The sequence below is a fragment of the Maniola hyperantus genome, chromosome 8 (assembly GCF_902806685.2).
Source record: "Maniola hyperantus chromosome 8, iAphHyp1.2, whole genome shotgun sequence".
In the NCBI taxonomy this organism is placed as follows: Eukaryota; Metazoa; Arthropoda; class Insecta; order Lepidoptera; family Nymphalidae; genus Maniola; species Maniola hyperantus.
Window position 1 is genome coordinate 14,304,709 of NC_048543.1, and position 20,037 is coordinate 14,324,745.

The window sequence follows — 20,037 nt, forward strand, 5'->3', positions numbered from 1 at the left end:
TAATATTATAGACGAGCTATCAGAGGCTACATCATCACTTGCCAGCAGCTAGGTGTGTATTATTAAATATAGTAGATTATTAACCAAGGGGATAAAGCAGTGTCTTCTGTCGCGGGTGACGATTTAAATCGCGAGCGTAACGAAGGACTCGAGGTTTACTCCCGAGCGTATTCGCTCGTGATTTAAGACGAGTCCTGAGTGTAGCGAGGGATTTAAGTTCACCCAAGGCTAAGACAGCTTTATCACCGAGGTAAATACTCTACTTTTCGTACCATTTGCGAAAAAATTAACACAATAATAATATGAGATAAGCATTTATTAAACGTATTTTTAGAACATTAACTTATTTATAAAAATAAATTGAAATAAACTTAACGTTTATGTACCTATTTGAAGAAAACAAAAACGCGGCAAATTCCTAGACTAATATTTTTTGTCGGAAAAGCAAAGGCATCAAGCCAGGTAATTTTATTTAATAATCATAACTGCATAATAAATGCGTATTCCTTTTTCAAAAAGATGTATAATGCTTTATATACAAACTCAATGGTGTAAACAAATATGTAGTCTGTCTGTCTGGTGGGAGGCCTCGGCCGTGGCTAGTTGTCACCCTACCGGCAAAGCCGTGCCTCCAAGCAATTTAGCGTTCCGGTATGATGCCGTGTAGAAACCAAAGGTGTATGGGTTTAATAAAAACTGCCATACTCCTTCCAGGTTAGCCCGCTCCCACCTTAGACTGCATCGTCACTTACCATTAGGTGAGATTGCAGTCAAGGGCATTCTTATATCTGAATAAATAAATAAAAAAGAAATAAAAAGTTCAGTATAAATTTCGGCACCTAAGTATTCCAAATTTAAATCACATTCTCTCCCTAGGGGATGAATGAAATTCAGTACAACTTTCTTTCCCTGTTTTACGCTTTTTGTGGCATTGAATGTCACTTTTTTGAGCAAGTGGTACGAAAAATATATTAAATAATTAAATTTTAAATATTAAATATTAAATATATTAAAACACTTGATGTGTATTATTATATTAAAATTAATGAAAATGAAACCACAATTCATTTTGTGGTCCCCACAAATTCAGCTGAAATGTGAAAATTATTCCACGGCCAACTAAGGAAACCGCCATATCAGTTGCACACCGACACCCGACACATCGGCTGCAGCCTTCCTGACCGGTAGCATCGCACCGCACACCCACTTTATTCACGTGTCGTGGTTAATATATTTTAACTTCACTTCTGGTATGTTTATAGTTTGAGGATTAAATTACGTTGAAAATTGCGAGAAAACTAATTACAATTTAAACTATGTAGGGCGTAGTCGAGATCCGTTGTGAATTGAATTGGAAACTCTGTACACTACACTTACTTCGGTATGTTTATTAATTTGTTAGCATTTTGTTAGCTTCTACTCGCGACCTTTAGATACGTATACGTACTTATACCTAGTACGCGCCAATCAAATAGTCGTCCCTGAATCAATGGGTCTAGGTGGGTAGGAGTGACATATCTACTGGTGTGACACCAGCGCCCGCCTTTGCTTCACCCCGAGTTCGCCATTTGCATTAGTGTGAGTGCAACATCTGTACACAGTGGAACAATACCATACCAGCACGAGCTCACACTCATATTGTAGGGTTGTATGACTATTTAATTGCTGGTAGCTATTCGAACTGTCTTCATCGAATGTGTAGAATGTTAAAACCCACCAAAAATGTGAGTTTCCACTTCTTACGCACTATTAGAACTTCACTGACGATAAGTAAAACATGAAATAATACCTTGAATTGTTTCCTTTAATAATTTGTATACCTACTTATCCGGTTTTCCCATAACACCATTCCTAATTTTGGGACTAGATCAACATAAGCTATATTTTTGGAATTTACAATATTATCAACAATTTTTATCTGACTTAAGTACTTACAAGTATATATATTTTATAACATATTTATCCAATTTTCGAGTTTTATCCAATATTTTTCCTCATCAAGGCTTCGCGCGCATCGCTGAATAAATCCTGTTTGATCCAAATTGCTTTGATGGAATAAACTAAAAATATTGTGCAGATAGGTAGATACTATGGTGTCAGAGGTTAAAGCTTTTTAAAGTCCATTTGACTGCTGCGCGTCCGGTTTTAGCTGGACATATCCGGCTTTTTACAATCTTGTCAGGCTACATATTTCCGTGCTTGGCTGTCCGGCTTTTGCTAGGCTTTTCGTCAGTGTAACGAGTCGCAATTCGTACAGTAAATAATGTATACATCGACCTTTACAAAGAGATAGCGGTTTTGTCTCTGTCGTTGAGACCGACTAAACGTCACATAGGTATGAGTGACCGAGACAACGCTCTACAAGGCCGAAATCTCATTCTAAAGGTCGATGTACATTCTTTTCTTACGCGTACTGTATGAGGAGATCCGTAGGAGAACAGTAGAGTAACCGACATAGCTCAACTAGTTGCGACGCTAAAGTGGCAATGAGCAGGGCACGTAGTTCGTAAAACCGATAGACGTTGGGGTCCCTCGCACCGAATGACGCAGCGTTGGGAGACCCCCGTGAGTCGCAGGGAGCCGCTGGATTCAGGCGGCGCAAGACCGTGGCGTGTGGAAATTCCTACAAGAGACCTATGTCCAGCAGTGGATGTCTAGCGGTTGATGTTGACTTAAGAGCGCAGGTAGATGTCATCATCATTATCAACCTATCACCGGCTCACTACTGAGAACGGGTCTGCTCTCAGACTCAGTAGAGTTTGGCCATGTTCTACCACGCTGGCCAAATTCGGACTGACAAACTTTACATGTATAACATTGAGAACATTACGAAGAACTTTCAGGCATCAATGTGCTTAGAGCATTATCTTCTCATTATATTATAACAAAATAGGATTACATAAATAAGGCTTTAAACGTATGAAGCAGGGAAATGAGGCTCGTTCGCATCACATAACAAGGGATGAATTGACAAAGAAGCCCGCTCTAAACGAGCTTAAATAGCTAGCTAGCTAGCTTCAATAGCTAGTTGTTGCCTAGACTTTGCCCGCGTGGATTTTTTTTTTATTTGTTTTTTATTCAGATACAAGTTAGCCCTTGACTGCAATCTCACCTGATGGTAAGTGATGATGCAGTCTAAGATGATAGCGGGCTAACCTGGAAGGGGTATGGCAGTTTTTATTAAACCCATTTGGTTTCTCACGGCATCGTACCGGAACGCTAAATCGCTTGGCGGCACGGCTTTGCCGGTAGGGTGGTAACTAGCCACGGCCGAAGCCTCCCACCAGACCAGACCAGAAATTTAGAAATTATAAAATTCCAAACCCCTGCCAGGAATCGAACCCGGGACCTCCCACTAATAAGACCACAGCGCTCACCACTGCGCCAGGGAGGTCGTCAAAAGGTGGAAAAGTGGATACAGGCTTTTTAAAATCCCATGGGAACTCTTTGATTTCCCGGAATAAAAAGTAGCTTATGTCCATTGACTTATATATTACGTCGTTATATTATGTCGTATGGACAGGGCTATTGAACAAACAAAATGGTACCGACTCAGTGGTGCTGTAGCACCAATGCAACCTCAGTGACGTCTGGATTCCTAACGGGTCGTTCATTTGTACCTATCTAAGAGGTGGCGCTGATTTATTTGGTTCCAAAACCGTGAAAAATTTTGTTCGTTTGGGCATATCTTGTCATTTATATCGATGCCTATGTCACTCTCCAGGTCTTTAACTATATCCATGCATAAAAATTGTTTGTTAGTTTGTCCTTCAATCATGTCGCAACGGACAAACGGATCAACGTGATTTGATTTGCATGGGTTATAGTTAAAGACCTGGAGAGTGACAAAGGCTACTTTTTTATCCCAGAAAATCAAAAAGTTCCCATAGCATTTTAATCATTAGCTAGTTTAAAAAATAAAGCGGGATTAAATGTTTTTTTACAGGAGAATATAAAATAACATTGTTTGTTACATACAAGGCTTTCCACGTGATTTTTTAAGCTACCTGTGAAAATCTAATCTACCTACCATCAATTATTAATAATCAGGAGAAAAATAAGAACCAATTAAATATAAAATATCTTTATTTCATGTTACGAAAACTTGTGCCTGTTTTTTCTCTAATCTGTGTGCTTATATTATTCTAAGTACCTATTGTATCAATACTCTACATCTAAATTTGAATATTATAATATCTTACTTATACTTAAAACTATATTTACAAAATTAATTTATTTCCAGCAGTTTCTAAGCTTAAATAAAAACATAGATAGGTATCAAAATTGCAAGATTCAATGTATCAAAAAAGCAATTTAAAAAAACCTCACTGTCACTGTTTCACGCAAAATCGACTGGACGGATTTGGCTGAAATTTGGAATGTAGGCAGATTATACTATCTTGGCTTAACACATAGGCTACTTTTTACTAAAAAATCCATGGTTCCCGCGGGATTTTTAAACATAGTGTGTGATTTTGGGACGAAGTGATTATGCTACGCTAAAGTTCGCTAGATGTGAATGACAATCATAGACAATCTATGCAATTATATTTTTACGCATAGCACATAGTTAACGTTAGTTTTAGTTATAACGCAAAGCCCGAAACACGTGTGGAATATTTTTACATAAAGAATACAAAATTTCTAAACTAGTTAATGAAAATTTACGAAGTCATAAGCTTGTTGTGTTGAGTCGTTGTCCTCGAAAAACATGGTCACCCTTAGCGAGCTGCTGTGAGCGAACGAGACGGCTGGCGTCGATCGTGCGCGCTCCCGCTTGCGCAGCTTGAATCAGCTGGTGCATGCGGTCATACAACTAAGTGTTCAAACTTGCATGATTTTTAAAGTATTTTTTGGTTAAAATATAATTTGTAGTAAAAATTATTGCAATCGATTCTGTTACTGATTCTGAACAAACTACTTTCAGGTTTTGCGTATACTAAAACTAACGTTGTATAAAAATATAATTTATAGATTGTCTACGTGTCTGCTACGTAAAATGTATGGTAAAAGTCGCGACAGGTTAAGATGAAAATCGGGGTATGAGGCGGCGGGACGCCCCGCACACCCACACGTCACCCGCGCTCGCCCGCACTGGGTTAGCGCGGGGGCTGTGCGGATGTGCGGGGCGTTCCCTCCCCGATTGCCATCTCGATCTATCGCGTATTATAGATAATTTGAGACTTGAGATGCATTTATATTTTTAATCTCTATGATTTAAACTAATTTGTTCCTAACGTTTACACAAAAACTGCCTTATTCCTTGACAATAGATAGGGACGTAGGTTTTCCAATCAATGTCGGTAGGATCACATGGGAATAGTTGTCTATCTGATGGTGACAGAGATTTGGAGAGTTCTCTAGTTTTGAGTGCAGATATAGACCAAGTGTTCAATGTAAAATATTCCAGAGTGTCTCGTATATGCCCTACTCTTGATTGAAGTTTTACGTATCTGAAAAGAAAGCAAATTATGTAGTCTAAGAACAATCATTATTTTTAGGGTTCCGTACCCACAGAAAATAATACAAGAAAATTAAAAAAAAAAATTCAGGTGCATTCTAAATTCAAATTTAAAATAAAATAAAATAAATGAAAATCTTTTTTATTCGTATAAACTTTTACAAGTACTTACGAATAGTCGGATGCATCTACCACTGGTTCGGAATGCCTTTCCTACCGAAAAGAACCAGCAAGAAACTCGGCGGTTGCTCTTTTAAAATATTTTATATAGGTACAAGTTTAAGGTTTAAAATACCTACAATAATAAAGACTAAAAACGAATCGTATTTCTAAACGTTTCTGCGGTGGTATATTTAATTTTTAAAAAATTAAAATATTCAAATGACTTTTCCACGATTTCGAAGGATAAAAAATCCTTACCGCGCTTAATATAATTAACAAGCTGATAGATGATGCCCGGGACTTCGTCCGCGTGGAATTAGGTTTTTTAAAAATCCCGTGGGAACTCTTTGATTTTCCGGGATAAAAAGTAGCCTATGTCACTTTCCAGGTCTTTATCTATACCCATGCAAAAAATCACGTCAATCCGTTGCACCATTGTTACGTGATTGAAGGACAAACCAACAAACCAACAAACAAACACACTTTCGCATTTATAATAAGGGTACTGACTATGTATCCTTCCAAGATACGGAACCGTCGCTGCTGACTTGCACCTGGTCATTTGCATAAACTCGGCTGATTACTCACCTAGCCTTCTTCCCCCTAATTAATAAAAATATATCTGCAATGTACGCTGGCAGGGTTTGGGTGAGAAGCGTTATCATCATCACCATCCATTTATAACTTGTGAAGAACACCATTGGCATTGGTACATCATCTGTAAAATAAAGACTTAAACAAGAACACTTTGACCAGAACTTTTACAAGGACTTATAATAATATTATGAGTCCTTTTGACAAGAACTTATTATATTCACTTAGACAAGAACTTATTTGTACAAGAACTTATAACTTATAAGTCCCGCAATGCGCGTGGCCGCCATATTAGTGATGTCAGCACTAAATTGAAGTTTCGAGATGATGGTATATTTCATGTATATTTTTACTTAAATATACGTCAAATGACGTCATTTCGATGTTAATGAGACATGGTTCCAGCGTAATAGCAATTTGCGGGACTTATAAGTTCTTGCATTTCACGAGTAGGTACGCGTTGCTCAGGCTGAGATCTATAGAGCGCACTTTGACTTTGCTCAGACTTAAGATTGAGTTAAAACGAGTCAGATAAATGTGAGAGATATACGTCTGTCTCGTTTTAACTCTGGCTTAAGTCTAAGCTAAGTCAGAGTGCGCTCTATAGATCTCACCAGAGTTATTCACAATGGCAGCCGCCCGGCACTATAGGGTCTTGAATTATTATTATTAATTATTAAAGAGAATAATTAAAAAAAAACGTACGTAACGTTACGTAATATATACGTAAAACAACATAAGTGTTACTCCCTCGCGTGAATAATTATTAGTCGAAATGGTGGCTCTAAGGGCGGTTTCAGACTAGCATTTTATACGCGCGTATGAGCTCGTTTTTGGAAGCGCATGTAGGCGCGTATAGGCGCGCCTTTTGGCACACGCTCAACTCGTACGAGCGTTGACGCGCTTCTGCTCGTATAAGCGCGAGCCGCGACAGACCTCCCCGCGCGCCACCACCGCGTTCGAGCGAACCCGCCGAAATATTATGTCCGAATTCGCGAGTCCGGTTTTTTCACGGAACAGAAAAAACAGTGGAAGTGCTAAGTAGGCGTGGCACGCGTGCCAACATTAAGCGTAGTTACGTAAAACTGATCCCAGTCGCGTTCTAACATCGCGTGGAGTTGGTAGTCTCGCGACAAATTCATATTGCCCTAGCAATGTTACTGTTCCGTTTTGGAGTGTAAAAATGATAGTAGGAGAAAAAATCTTAAAAATGGAGGTGTTTCGTATCATCGGTAAGTACGATTTTCATTGTTTTCTATAAAATCTTAATTTATTTCAATTTACTAATATTTAATAGAACGGTTAGTCAAAATCAACCTTAAACAATTAAGATAAAGTTTATTTTGGATTGATTCTATTCCGAAAGTACTTCGCTCCGTGTTCGCTACTCAAATAGTGATGTGGCCAAGTAGAATATTGAATTTATCGATTGATATCGATACAAGGATATAAATAAATAGTAACGCAATAATTATAATTTATTAATGAGTGAGACGTTGCATTGATCACTAAATAGACATCAGTAGTTCCTCTAACCTTCATTTAAAATATTTTTAGGTTTCCCAAAGATGCAAGCATCAAAGAGAAATGGATAGATGCAACGGGTACAGTTAATTGGATGCCAACCAAATCAAGCATGATATGCTCTGAACATTTTTTTAGAAGTCGATTTTATAATATCAAATAAAGATATACGAAACCTACTGCGCTTCCATCAATGAAAATCGTTAAGTCTTTTAATCAAATAACCTTGTTTTATTTTATTACTTTCAGTAAGTATTGAAAATACTTGATATTATAATACAAAACAACACACCTCTTAGTTATATTTTTGTATGAAGATTGACTGACTAAATATCAAATTTAATTCATAAACACACTAATTAATTTTTCTCCTATTCATTTTTATATAGGTACTAGATGATGCCCGCGACTTCGTCCGCGTGGATTTAGGTTTTTAAAAATCCTGTGGGAACTTTTCAACTTCCTATGTCCTTTCCCGGGATGCAAGCTATCTCTGTACCAAATTTCATCAAAAACGGTTGATCGGTTGAGCCGTGAAAAGCTAGCAGACAGACAGACAGACAGACACACTTTCGCATTTATAATATTAGTACGGATTTATTCTCAAAATTTAATTTTGGTTTCAGCCACAAAATGATAAATGTGGTCACTCCAGGTTCTTCAAAAAGACAAAGTGATTCGGAGATTCCTGCGTCTAATCACGTTACCGATTTGATGAAGGCAATAGTCGAAAAATATATACATAAATGTTCGCATACACCATTTATTAAAATTAAAAATAAGACTTTCGAAACGCCAGTTTCTTAACAAATATGTTTTATTTCAAGGGCAATAAATAAAATTTATCTATATTCATACGTTGCAGTATTTATTGTGCATACTTGTAAAAGGCATGCATACATACCAGCACTTTTATTCAATTTTATAATTACCTTTTTTAATTTTATTTTTGCGAATGAACAAAATAACGAGTATCTATCGATATCGATAGGTAATTCATTGAGCTACGTGGTGCAGCCTTAACTGAGGAGGAAAAAAAATCGACCGATCACGCAAATGTCAACCATATGTTTAAAGTAATTAAGTTTATAATTGCTACTACTTAGAATACCGCCATCTATGGTCAAGTAGCGGAATTAATTGGACAATTGAATCTAGTGTGACGTGAGTGTGACTATAGCTCGTAAATACGTTCTTCCGCTAAAGCAAAATAAATCTTATTTCTAGAGCGTCAGGGTTTATTTCCAAATCTGTGACGTAGGCTAGTTTTGACTAAACTTAAACGACAAATCAAATGATTTGTTTCTTTGTAGTGCAATATATGACTATCGGTATATTTGTATGAGTTTGGCGACAGCGGTTCCTATAGTAATTTTGGAGAATTGCACTTCCACTGTTCTTTCTGTTCCGTGGGTTTTTTGAAGCGCGTAATGTAGCGCGCGTGTAAGCGCGTATGCTGAAACGACCGTATACGCCCAAAAAAATACGCTAGTCTGAAACCGCCCTTAAACCACTAAAATTTGGGTTTCACCGTGTATAAATGTTGCTAATTCCGTTGTACACAATCTCTAAACTAAACTAAAATGGCACGTCTAAATCTATTGCTATCTTTTTCACAATGTTGCTTGCGGAAAAGGATAGCACTAGATTTAGACCTTTTAATTTAGTTTAGTTTAGAGATTGTGTACAAGACAATCGGCCCCAATTGTTAGGTTAAACTTGGATACTTACAAAATTTGTGTTTTTTACTATCAGCAATAGCTAGTTCGGCAAATTGACCGATCGTAATGGGATTGTCTCCACTCGTACTGCAGTTGTATACATCGACTTTCTTGGCACTGAAAATAGTTTTCTTGTTAGAATTGGGCATTTGCCCATGTCAAAAATAAATTATTTCTCAGTGATCACTAAATAGAGGGTCTTCCAAAATACGTAAAATTCACGTCCTTTGTTGGTTTTAAGTGTAATAACCATTTTAAATTATCGATTAAACTAAAAAAACACGTCAAATGATTGTGACGTCGACATAGAAGCTCGCATACTAAGCGCGCGTTTGAAAAAACTTGAAAAAAGTTACTGATTTGACTAGACCTAGAGACCTAGAGAATGTTGAGTTCGTTTAGAAAAAGTCTCAGACCACTAGCGGGGTAATTTACTAACTACTAATCGATTTTGATGTTGGTACAGACATAGCTCGCACTCCAAAAACATATTACTTTTAAACCCGGAAAATCTATACTTCTATATCTATACTATTATATAAAGAGGTAATGTCGTTATGTTTGTTTGTAGGGGGTAATCTCTGGAACTACTGAACCGATTTGGAAAACTATTTCACCAATAGAAAGCTACATTATTCCTGAGTGACATAGGCTAGTCAAAGATAAAAAAAACAAAGATGTGATGTGATTGAAAGAAAGAACGGTCAACACGCACTTCGAGCCTGAGACTCGTAGTAATTTACAACTATGTTAATAGATGGCGCCACAGGTATCTTCAATCTCACTTAGAAGTCTGAATCGCGTTATTGAAGTGCCAAAAAAGAGATCGCAAGTCACGATCCGCAGCAATGATAAATACAACGCAGAGATATTATTATCACTACCCATGTTATAAATGCGAGAGTGAGATTGTTTGTTGGTTTATTGGTGTGTTGGATTGTCCTTCAATCATGTCGCAACGGATTGACGTGATTTCTTGCACGAGTATAGTTAAAGACCTGGAGAGCGACATAGGCTACTTTTCTTCCCGGAAAATGAAAGCGTTCCTATGGGGTTTTTTATATTTCAAAGCTATCTGCAGCATCTAATCTATCTGCATACGAAGTCGCGGTGATTAGCTAGTAAAAAAACTAATTACCATTTACATCTGGCAGCCGCTACAATGATTAGGTTCGATACGTAATCTACAGGGATAAGGTCTAAGCGATTATCCGGTTCTGCTAGAAGAACTCTGTTCAGACCCTTCATAATTGAGGTGAAAAGCGCCGACGCACCAAACCAATTGTCAATCCAGCCGACCATCGGTTCTCTTTCGCTAGATGTCACTGAAAAGTATATAAAAACAAAAATATAATACTGAAACATAAAATCATCGAATTCTCCATCTAACAGAATTGGGTAAGTATATCAAAAATAAATTATTTCTCAGTGATGATCTTCCAAAATAAATAAAATTCTCATGCTTTGTTAGTTTTAGTGTAATAAACCATTTTAAATTATCGATTAAACTAAAAAAGTACGTCATTATGATGTGACGTTACATTCCAGTATTTCATAGAATCTTGCATAGGCACTAAGCGCGCATTTTGACGTTTTTTTTTTTTTTTTAATTCAGATACAAGTTAGCCCTTGACTGCAATCTCACCTGATGGTAAGTGATGATGCAGTCTAAGATGATAGCGGGCTAACCTGGAAGGGATATGGCAGTTTTTATTAAAACCGTACCCCTTTGGTTTCTACACGGTATCGTACCGGAACGCTAAATCGCTTGGCGGCACGACTTTGCCGGTAGGGTGGTAACTAGCCACGGCCGAAGCCTCCCACCAGACCAGACCAGAAATTTAGAAATTATAAAATTCCAAACCCCTGCCAGGAATCGAACCCGGGACCTCCCACTAATTAGACCACAGCGCTCACGACTGCGCCAGGGAGGTCGTCAATACGTTTGATAAAAAGTCACTGATTTGACTATAGTTGTCAAATACCGTATTCTGTAGGGTGATTTCGTAAAACCTGCATCAATCATTATTACAATCTCAATTATTCTGATTGGCTGAATTTGTGCAATTCTTGTTGCAACAATGCATTGTAGCCAATAGTGAGTGAGCGTCAACCAATCAGAGGTGATTCCGATCGTGACGTAGCTGTTGGTTTGTCCTTCAAATCATGTCGTAACGGGACGTGATTTTTCCATGGGTACCAAATGTCCAATAACCATAGTTAAAGATCTGACGAGTGGCATAGGCTACTTTTTATGCCAGCAAATCGTAGAGTTCTCGCGGGATTTTAAAAAACCTAAATCGAGTGTCAGTATGGGGCCACGAGAGTCGCTGAGAACTAAATTTAGGGAAGTTAAAATTATGACAGTGCATAATCAATATATTTTTGAAAATTTACTGTACGTACATAAAAACATAAATAAATTTAAAAAAAAAAGTGACTGTCATAATATAAATACTAGAAATAAAAATAAACTTGTAATTCCCGCCTCTAGGCTCAGTAAAGTTAGCAATTCATTTGCTCGTAATTCCATACGTTTCTATAATAAGCTTCCAGAAGACATATTGGAGATGTCTCTCAACAAGTTCAAAGTTTTCATAAAACGTAAACTAATTGAAAAATCCTATTACAATGTAAAGGATTATTTAAATGATAAGCAAGCTTGGGAATGAGTTGCTTAGCGACTTTGTGATAGTTCTAATAAGTTTCAATAAATTTGTAAAGTGGTGATAATAAAAAGAATACCCGGCTGAGTTTGTTGTGGGCTCTTCTCAGACCTGGGCGCGTTTGGAACCCTCGTAGCTTTAGTTTTAAGTTTGCGTTATAATTATCACCACTATATTATCTTACAAATCTAACACTATACCAGACAATCAATAAGAGTAATTTATTACCTATTTTGAATAAATCATTTGACTTTGACTTTGACTTTGAAATTTTTTTTTACCTATGGAAGGTCTTATTATAACTGCAGGTATGCGGCCATGGTTATCAGCAACTAGATGCTCCGCTAAAGCTTTTGTGAACGTATATGTGTTAGGTCTGCCATCTGAAACAAGGAAACAATACTAGATTGTACAACAAGGGCATAAAATGGGTTTTATGACCGAGTTTGCGAGGAAATGAAACACTGATACGCGACCGAGACTTGTGGGTGAGCTCACTACCATACTTCATCTCTTCTGGTCATTCTGTGCTCAGCCATACATGGATAAATTGCCCATTGCGCAGGTAGAATGTCCGGGCCATTAATTAATGGGACGCCAAATATGTAGATCAATATATCCCCCACTGCGCAAGTTCAAGGTCAGAGTCCCTTTGACGTGACACCAACTTAGCTAACATGAATAAAGTACTAGGAAACCATACGAGCATAGTAGGCTAGGATCAGGCACTATAGAACTTTCTATAGGTACAACACTTTTATGCACGAGACCATAAGAAACAGCTTTAGTCCGCTTACACCTAGTAGGTATAAAGAAGATGTTTATTTGTTTTAAGGTCCAACTCAAGGATCTATCGGTTTTTCGGAAAAAATACAGGCAGGAAAAAATAGGTACTTACTTATTAATTCTTTAACTTGTTTATCGCTTAAGCCGATTTCGAGCAATTTCTTCACTTCATTCAACGAAGCTGGTGCGGGATAAATCACTTCCTCTACAACTTTTCGGTCAGTGTTTGAATATGCCGTCGACACATATAGAAAGGCCTGTAAAATTATATACGTTAGGTATACTCTATGAAGTGGCGGATTTGTAGTCTTGGCCGCCCCAGGCCAAGTAAGTAGGTTAAGTAGGTATCAGCCGCCCCTTTCTCAGCACTCATCATAATTATATGATAGACTACAATGAATTTACTTTCTTGCAAACTTTTATCACATAACTTTTATCATGACATCAGTGAATTTTTTACCATGATTGACCGCCCCTAATATCTGGCCGCCCTAGGCTCGGGCCTACTGGGCGTTAGGGCAAATCCGCCATTGACTCTATCCACGGATATAAGTTAGTATAGGGCTATCTTTGTTACGTAATCCCATACAAATAACAGAGACAAAATCACAAACAAAAATCAAAATTCACTTCGAAAATGTTTTCAAAAATATTCGAAATCCAATTCGAAAATGTTTTGGAAAAACATTCGATATTCAATTCGAAAACAAAATTTCGTTTATTTCACGATTCGAGGTCAACGGGAAGTACCCTATAGGTTTTTAAAACGGACAGACAGGCCACAAAATGATCCTTTAAGGGTTGCCTTTTTCGTTTTGATGTACGGAAGCCTAAAAATGACTGACCTTAATATTTTTCATACGTTTGGTCAGATTGAGGACACGGCCCGTGCCTGCGACGTTTACGTTCATGGCTTGCTCGAACGGTTCATTGAACTTGATGGTTGCAGCCACGTGGTAGACGAAAGAAACCTGAAAACATCATCGTCATGATTGGACAACAAAAGGATTTTTGAAAATTCAACCCCTAAGAGGGTTAAATAGGGATTTGAAATTTGTGTAGTCCACGCGGACGAAGTCGCCAGCATAAGCTATGTAGTTGTCTATGTAAGCGCACCATTAGAAATGAATGAAAAACTCAACATTGATAGATTGTTGAACTAACAACCTATGCGTATTCAGCAAAACATAAAGTTACGCAATTTTAAAAAAATACCTACTGTTTACAGATAACAAAAAGGCCTTTTTAGGGTTCCGTGCCTCAAAAGGAAAAACGGAACCCTTATAGGATCACTTTGTTGTCTGTCTGTCTGTCTGTCAAGAAACCTACAGGGTACTTCCCGTTGACCTAGAATCATGAAATTTGGCAGGAAGGTGGGTCTTATAACTAGCATTAGGGGAAAAATCTGAAAATCGTGAATTTGTGGTTACATCTCACAAAAAAAATTAATTTGTGGTCATAAACTAATAGTGTTTTCACTTTCCAAGTAAGATAACTATATCAAGTGGGGTATCATATGAAAGGTCTTCACCTGAGCATTCTAAAACTGATTTTATTTATTTTTTTGCATCATAGTTTTTGAGTTATCATGCAAAATGACGAAAAAATACGACTGAATTACGGAACCCTCGTTGCGCGAGCCTGACTCGCACTTGGCCGGTTTTTTACTCGTATCACGGATCCAATTACGTATGCATATTATGTATTATGACAGCGCATTGTTGATGTTACATTGTAACTACAATGTAACATCAACAATGCACTAGTTACTTAACTATTAATTATTTAATTATTCAATCAAGGCATTTAGTGTTTTATCTATTTAGCTGATTAACCTACAACTCGTCTGCTTAAAACTATTTAATACTAGCTGATGCCCGCGACTTCGTCCGCGTGAATTTAGGTTTTTAAAAATCCCGTGGGAACTCTTTGATTTTCCGGGATAAAAAGTAGCCTATGTCCTTCCCCGAGATGCAAGTTATATCTGTACCAAATTTCGTCAAAATTGGTCGAACGGATGGGCCGTGAAAGGCTAGCAGACAGACAGACAGACACACTTTCGCATTTATAATATTAAGTATGGATTTGCTTAGCCCAGGATCGATCGGTCGCATGGGACCCAGATTCAGGAAAAACTGTTAATATATCTCTTATCAATTATCACAGATCACTTACAAATCTGTTTCTTCCTACCTTCTAAAGGTACGCTTACACTGACAATTGAAATTCCGTAATTTCCAAGCAATTTAGTTAATTATGAAGTCACGACCACATAAAGCAATTTACTTCAATATCTGAAAATTTCAGCAAGGTTATGCGACATAATTGCTCCAGATTGCTCCAGATCCATCCATCCACGTGTTACCGAGCAACAATTGCTCAACTCAACTCAAGGCCGGCAACGCATAGGCATTATGGTGCTGCAAATGTTCATGAGCGGCGGTAAAACTTAACATCAGATGACCCGACCCGCCTTCTCGTTTGCTCGCTATCTCTACTCAAAAAAACTAATTGTCTATGAGGACGCACCATTAGAATTGAATGAAAAACTCAACATTGATACATTTACAATCAACGCGATTAAACAATCGACGCGTAATCAGCAAAAAATAAAGTAACGCAATAAACTATACCATGTTGTGTGGCACGGCCCGAAAAAACCGGCCAAGTGTAAGTCAGGCTCGCGCACCGAGGGTTCCGTACTACAGTCGTATTTTTTCGAGATTTTGCACGATAATTCAAAAACTATGATACATAAAAATAAATTAAAATCTGTTTTAGAATGCACACGTGAAGACGTTTCATAATATGATACCCCACTTGATATAGTTATCTTACTTCAAAAATCAATCCAATAACTAGCAACAATAAAGTGCAATTCAGCTCGCTGGGACCTCAAATTCAACTACCGGAACTATCGGAACTAGCCTTCTCAAAAAGAGATCCTCGTCGTCTGCCTTGAGGCCTAGTTGAGGCTCAGAAGTATCGCCCACTATTGATACTATTTAGTCGAAGGCCTACACACAGAGGTCGTTGATCGGAACTAACCTTCTCAACCAATAGTTCCTCATCATCTGCCTTCAGTCCTAAGTTGTGGCTCAGAAATATCGCCCAATACTGGTACTAATGTGTCAAAAGCCTACAAATACCTAAAGTTCGTTGATTGGAACTAACCTTCTCAACCAAGAGTTCCTCATCGTCTGCCTTCAGTCCTAGTTGAGGCTCAGAAATGTCGCCCACTATTGGTACTATTTTGTCGAGGGCCTTCGGTTTTTCTTCTTTTAATCTTGAGAATAACTGAAATTAATTTTATTCATGATATTAAAACCTAGTTTAAAGATAAAAAACTTTTTTTGGCATTTCATCCATACTAATGTTATAAATGCGAAAGTGTGTCTGTCTGCTAGCTTTTCACGGCCCAACAGTTTAACCTATTTTGATGAAGTTTGCTATGAGTTAGCTTTCATTCCGGGAAAGGACATAGGATACATTTTATCCCGCAAAATAAAAGAGTTCCCACGGGATTCTTAAAGGCCCGATAAAATAAAATCTTGAAATATTTTTAGGGTTCCGTACCTCAAAAGGGAAAACGGAACCCTTATAGGATCACTTTGTTGTCTGTCTGTCTGTCTGTCGGTCTGTCAAGAAACCTACAGGGTACTTCCCGTTGACCTAGAATCATGAAATTTGGCAGGTAGGTAGATCTTATAGCAGACATTCGGGGAAAATCTGAAAACCGTGAATTTGTGGTTACATCACACAAAAAAATTAAATTGTGGTCATGAACTAATAATTAATATTTTCAATTTTCGAAGTAAGATAACTATATCAAGTGGGGTATCATAAATGAAAGGGCTTCACCTGTCCATTCTAAAACAGATTTTTATTTATTTTTATCAATCATAGTTTTTGAATTATCGTGCAAAATGTCGAAAAAATACGACTGTAGTACGGAACCCTCGTTGCGCGAGCCTGACTCGCACTTGGCCGTTTTTTAGGATATCTGACCACGTACGTACAGTAGGGTCAACTTTTTCTCGTAAGGTAAGGAAGTAGGAAGCCTAATAAAACTTACAGGCTGTTCCAATATTTTCTGTACCCTCTGCTGAGGGGTGGCGCCTTGCTTCTCTCGCACTAACAGGTATATCTTGTCTATCCCGGAACAACTGTATAGCAACTTTTCTAGGAGCACCTGTATTACAACAACAACAAAACTTAACTTCGTCCGCGTGGACTACACAAATTTCAAACCCATAGATATCACCCCCTCAAAGGTTAAATTTTTAAAAATCCTTTCTTAGCGGATGCCTACGTCATATTAGCTATCTGCATGCCAAATTTCAGCCCGATCCGTCCAGTAGTTTGAGCTGTGCGTTGATAATAATCAGTCAGTCACCTTTTCCTTTTGTATATATTTAGATTTTGAATATTTGCTCACCTTTCCAAGAAACCCTGTGCCTCCTGTCATAAAAACAGACTGTCCGTCGTAACAGTCCGCTATGGCCTGGTACTCACACATCTTGGCTGCCGATGAAACCAGCGTCTGTCAAAGAAGATAGCCAGGTATTAAGTCTTTATTGCACATAAAGAAAGAAACCAAAAACTTGATTCATATTAAAATTATAAATGCGAAAGTGCGTCTGTCTGTCTGTCTGCCTGCTAGCCTTACACGGCCATTACTTATACACCGATTTTGACGGGTATAGACTACAGATATAGCTTGCATCCCGCGCGGACATAGACTTTTTATCCCGGAAAATAAAAGAGTTTCCACGGGATTTTTAAAAAGCTAAATCCAATCGGACGAAGTTGCGGGCATCATCCATTATAAAATAAAAAAAGATTCCGACGAATTGAGAACCTCCTCCTTTTTTAAAGTCGGTTAAAAATACTAAGTACATAACTGTATTCTGAACTGGGTATATACAAAGAAGTATGTAATTGGTAGATTGCACAGGGTTTCGTCATTAAACAGTATAGAGAGAGAGAGAGAGAGAGCCAGCGCGTACCAGAACTTCGTTATTTTATAAAAGCCAAAAGTTTATCTGCTTATTGTCCCCAACACAGGGAGGAACGATCAGCGACTATGAAGTTTGGATCATGGTGACTTTGGGAGATAACAGGTAATAAAGGTGTAAAAAATCTTACGTCAAAGTACCTATACCTAAAGTCTAACTTTTTATATTTTCTTCGGATTAGTATTAGAAATCACGTCATGCATTGCCAGACACTGGCTATAACCTATGGAGCGCACTTTGACTTTCTTCAGACTTAGGATTGAGAAACGAGACAGACTTATATGAGAGATATAGCTCTGTCTTAAGTCTAGAAAACTCAGAGTGCGCTCTATAGATCTCACGTATCGTAGAACCCCCTGCCAGCCAAATCGTCGGCAGACGGACTGGATGACAAGCGGAAAAATGTACAATTATAATTTGGTTGAAATAAAGAATTAAAAAAAGTGAAGGCGCTGTCTCGTTGCCGTTGTCTTCGTTAATTGTCTTGCACTACACTCAAGTTAACCTCACGCTGAGGTCGACAATAAAAAAATTCCACTAGGTACCTAATATTTTTAAAGATACGTGCGCATTACAGAACTGTCAGGAAACAACTAAATTAATATGCTTAACAGTATTATTTAATCGAAGCGTTGTCCTTTTCTTTTTGGCAAAGTCGTGCCGCCAAGCGATTTACCGTTCCGGTAGGATGGCCGCGTAGAAACCAAAGTGGCATGGGTTTAATAAAACCTGCCATACCCCTTTCATCTTAGACTGCATCATCACTTACCACCAGGTGAGATTGCAGTCAAGGGCTAACTTGTATCTGAATTAAAAAAAATCAATGAACCAAAACCTTAATTTGCTATAATCCGCTGCTTCTATACAACATTTTTCTTAAATCATATTATTATTAAGTAAGGGTTCCGGGTATTTACGATTTCCTTAAAAGCTGACTGCGTGATAAGCATTGACATATATATTCCTTCGTATGGTCAGGGTTATTGAACAAATAAAATTGCACCGACTCATTGGTGCTTATGCACCAATGCAACCTTAGTGACGTCTGGATTGCAAACGGGTCGTTCATTAGTATCTAAGAGGTGGCGCTGATTTATGAGGTAGTGAAAAATTTTGTTCGCTTGACCATATCTTGTCATTTATATATATAAGTAATATAGTAAGTGAGTGAAGAGTACATAATATATAAGTGATAAGGCTTCTGCAGACTGCATGACCTACGATGGCGGGCAGTTTTTACCTGCTGTACGACTGCATTGGCATAACGGCCGGCGGTTACGCACTCATCCGATCCGAGTCCGTGAAAATACGTTCCTTTTGTTTTTTTTATGAGAGCTTTTTTTTTTTTTTATTCAGATACAAGTTAGCCCTTGACTGCAATCTCACCTGGTGGTAAGTGATGATGCAATCTAAGATGATAGCGGGCTAACCTGGAAGGGGTATGGCAGTTTTTATTAAACCCATACCCCTTTGGTTTCTACACGGCATTGTACCGGAACGCTAAATCGCTTGGCGGCACGGCTTTGCCGGTAGGGTGGTAACTAGCCACGGCCGAAGCCTCCCACCAGACCAGACCAGAAATTTAGAAATTATAAAATTCCAAACCCCTGCCAGGAATCGACATATGTCGTAGATAATCCTGACCTGCGGCTCGTTCCAGCGGCCGTGCCCGGTATTGAACCCCCGACCTCCGATTAGAAGGCGGACGTCCTAACAACTATAGGCTATCACCGCTTATCCCGATAGTATAGTCGTACCATTACAGAAATCGCGCCCTGCTTTGAACCCCCCGCAGTCTGCCTTGTTCCTAATCATCGAGTAAAAAATATGTGCTTATCTAATGGGCGCACCATATTTACATGGGCACCAAATTTATCAAGCAATAATTGTTGCTCAGCAATACGTATGGATCGATCTGTAGCAATAAGTGGAGCAATCTGGAGCAATTTCAACATTGCTGAAATTTTCAGATATTGCTGGGTATTGCAGAATATTGCTTGATGTGGTCGTGACTCGTGACGTCATAATAGGGATATATATTTTTTTTATTTTTTTTGAAAACAAACAGCTAAACATATTACATAGTTTTAACCTTAATCTAGAAA

At 38.1% G+C, this 20,037-nt stretch overlaps 1 protein-coding gene and 1 long non-coding RNA gene across 2 annotated transcripts; one reads left to right on the forward strand and one right to left on the reverse strand.

Moving 5' to 3' along the window:
• Positions 1 to 4,571: 4,571 nt before the first annotated feature.
• On the reverse strand, positions 4,572 to 17,436 carry LOC117984237 (putative fatty acyl-CoA reductase CG5065). Its single transcript, XM_034970860.2, has 10 exons — positions 17,353 to 17,436; positions 16,990 to 17,106; positions 16,089 to 16,211; positions 13,760 to 13,885; positions 13,027 to 13,171; positions 12,410 to 12,511; positions 10,601 to 10,787; positions 9,473 to 9,579; positions 6,212 to 6,341; positions 4,572 to 5,453 (listed from the first exon to the last, which is right to left on the reverse strand). Exons 1-10 carry the CDS (start codon positions 17,431 to 17,433, stop codon positions 5,234 to 5,236), a joined length of 1,338 nt encoding a protein of 445 aa, XP_034826751.1. The 5' UTR covers positions 17,434 to 17,436; the 3' UTR covers positions 4,572 to 5,233.
• LOC138402648 (uncharacterized) lies at positions 7,833 to 8,598 on the forward strand. The gene is made up of 2 exons (XR_011237007.1): positions 7,833 to 7,989; positions 8,368 to 8,598. It is a non-coding gene; the product is annotated as an uncharacterized lncRNA (long non-coding RNA).
• Positions 17,437 to 20,037: the final 2,601 nt, after the last annotated feature.

Excerpts from the sequence above, each read along its gene's own strand:
- LOC117984237 (XM_034970860.2), bottom strand. The coding sequence starts at position 17,433 with ATGTGTGAGTACCAGGCCATAGCGGACTGTTACGACGGACAGTCTGTT. Across the intron at positions 13,172-13,759 it reads AACGTATGAAAAATATTAAG|GCCTTTCTATATGTGTCGAC; the intron begins GTCAGTCATTTT and ends ATAATTTTACAG. Across the intron at positions 5,454-6,211 it reads ATTAGGGGGAAGAAGGCTAG|ATACGTAAAACTTCAATCAA; the intron begins GTGAGTAATCAG and ends CTTTCTTTTCAG.